This window comes from Frankliniella occidentalis, unplaced genomic scaffold, assembly GCF_000697945.3.
Source record: "Frankliniella occidentalis isolate FOCC.00 unplaced genomic scaffold, Focc_3.1 Scaffold58, whole genome shotgun sequence".
NCBI lineage: Eukaryota > Metazoa > Arthropoda > Insecta > Thysanoptera > Thripidae > Frankliniella > Frankliniella occidentalis.
The window spans coordinates 207,916-209,817 of record NW_026267188.1 but is presented as its reverse complement, the minus strand read 5'-3'; the positions used below and the strand labels follow the sequence as shown (position 1 = coordinate 209,817).

General features: G+C 62.3%; 1 protein-coding gene across 1 annotated transcript in view; it reads right to left on the bottom strand.

Moving 5' to 3' along the window:
• Nucleotides 1-1,902, bottom strand: part of LOC113207261 (D-xylose transporter-like) — a 21,964-nt gene that overhangs the window by 2,518 nt on the left and 17,544 nt on the right. The window contains exons 4-7 of the mRNA XM_052267756.1: nucleotides 826-978; nucleotides 602-712; nucleotides 463-517; nucleotides 99-206 (exon numbers count right to left, since the gene is read on the bottom strand). Coding sequence (XP_052123716.1) covers nucleotides 99-206; nucleotides 463-517; nucleotides 602-712; nucleotides 826-978 — 427 coding nt within the window. The remainder of the gene's footprint in view (nucleotides 1-98; nucleotides 207-462; nucleotides 518-601; nucleotides 713-825; nucleotides 979-1,902) is intronic.

Here is a 1,902-nt window from a genome sequence, read left to right as displayed (position 1 = left end):
GATAGTGGCGCTCATATCGGTAATTTTAGCCGTCCTGGTTCCCTCCCTCCCGGCGGTGTCGCTGTCCGCCCGTGGCCCGACTGTCCCACCAGACTCACCAGCCCCCACGCGTTCATCTCGGTGACGTAGCGGCCGACGGGGAAGGCGATGCCGTAGCCGCCGTAGATGCCCCAGTTGAAGATGGCCATGACGAGTCCACGCTTCTCCTGCGCGGCGGCAGAGCAAAGAGAGGAAGGCATAAGGAACCAAATGGGGGGGGGGTAGATTTCTTTTTTTCCGGGGACGACAGCGAGGAGGGCATAAATTCACAAGTTTCCCGCGGCCCTGCGGGGCGCGGGGCGCGTCCAGGGGAAGGTCATCTCCCCGGGGCTCAAGCCCGCCTGCCCGGCCCGTCCCGGACGGCGGGCGTGGGTCAGGCCCCTTCCCGCTGGGTCCGCCGGCTCGGGGAAGAGTCGACCTCACCTCAGGAAAGATGTCGGATAGGATTCCAGTTGCCATGGGGTTGCACGCCGACTCCCTGGGGGCAAGGAACATGTAGCGTTAGACCCGGCAAGCTCGCTCGCGCAAGCACACACCTACACACAGGAGGAAGGCAGCTCACCCGGCCGCCAGCAGGATTCTCAGCAGCACGAGGTGCCAGTACTCCTTGACGGCACCGGTGAGGATGATGGCGACGGAGAAGATGATGGAGCACACCGAGAGGATCCGCGCCCTGCAATCGGCATTCAAATCTATTATGTCAATTTTTCAAAAATACGCTGGAAATTGAGTTTTAGTTAAAACTGAACGTCGCGCGCCAGTTGGGCTGCCGGGTCGCGGACTCACCGGTTGAAGCGGTCGGCGGCGATGCCCAGGATGACGCCCATGAAGGTGAAGACCAGGATGAAGGCGGGGCCGGCGATGACCTGGTAGTCGATGCCGAGGCCATTGCGGTCCCACTCGCAGTACGTGGAGCCGTTGACGGCGAGCGCCTGGCAGCTGCGCACACATCAGGGAAAGGACGCCGTTTGAGCGGGGAAGGACGCCACGACGGCAAGTGTCCGAGGAGTGACGCTCAGCGCGTCCACACAAACAGACGAACACACACGTGTTCGCACGCTCACACTTCGTGCGCACGACGCGCCTGGTAGGCTGCCTGGGTCACCCCAATCAGCTCTATTGTGCGCGACCCATTCAGTCACAACGAAATACACGACAAAACCACGACTTTTCCTCTATGCCCCTCTCCTCCCCCCTCTCAGCCGCTCGCTAAAACCGTCCCGGGCGGCGGCCCGGGCTGGGCGGCCTGCACGGCAAAGAGTTTGGCGGGAAGGGGGTAGAGAGGGGGTGTGGGATGGAACGGGGGTCGGGTCGGGATGGTCATTGTTAGCACTGCGTTGTCGGATTAATGCGTTATGGGTCGAGCCGAGTGGCCCCGGTCCCCGTACGCCATGGGCCACGAGGAGCCGAGTGCGGGGCGTTGTGCTATGAGTCCCCTCCCCCTCCTCCCCCATGAAAGCCACGCGGTGGGCCCAACCATAGACACCCACCATGGAGTCCGAGAATGAAGTCGTCCCACCATGTAGTCCCAGAGGATTGGAGTCAAACAATGGAAACCCAGAGACCACAGAGTCCCAAAATGAAGTCTCACCACGAAGAGCCACCGGGTAGAAGTCCCCTGCTCGGGCCCCACCGTGAGCCCCAACCATGTCCATGTTGAGCCCCACGATGAGCCCCGGCGGCATGGACACCCTCTTGCCCACCATCCCTTTCTTCCCCCAAGGGAGCACGTAATTTATAAACGAGCCGCGAGGACCAACTTTTGGTAACAAGCTGACACTCTGCCTTTTGCGGTGCGAGGTGGCGGTGTGCGCGGTAGGGCGCGGGTGTCCGGGTGGGTCGGAGGGAGTGGAGAGGGAGGGG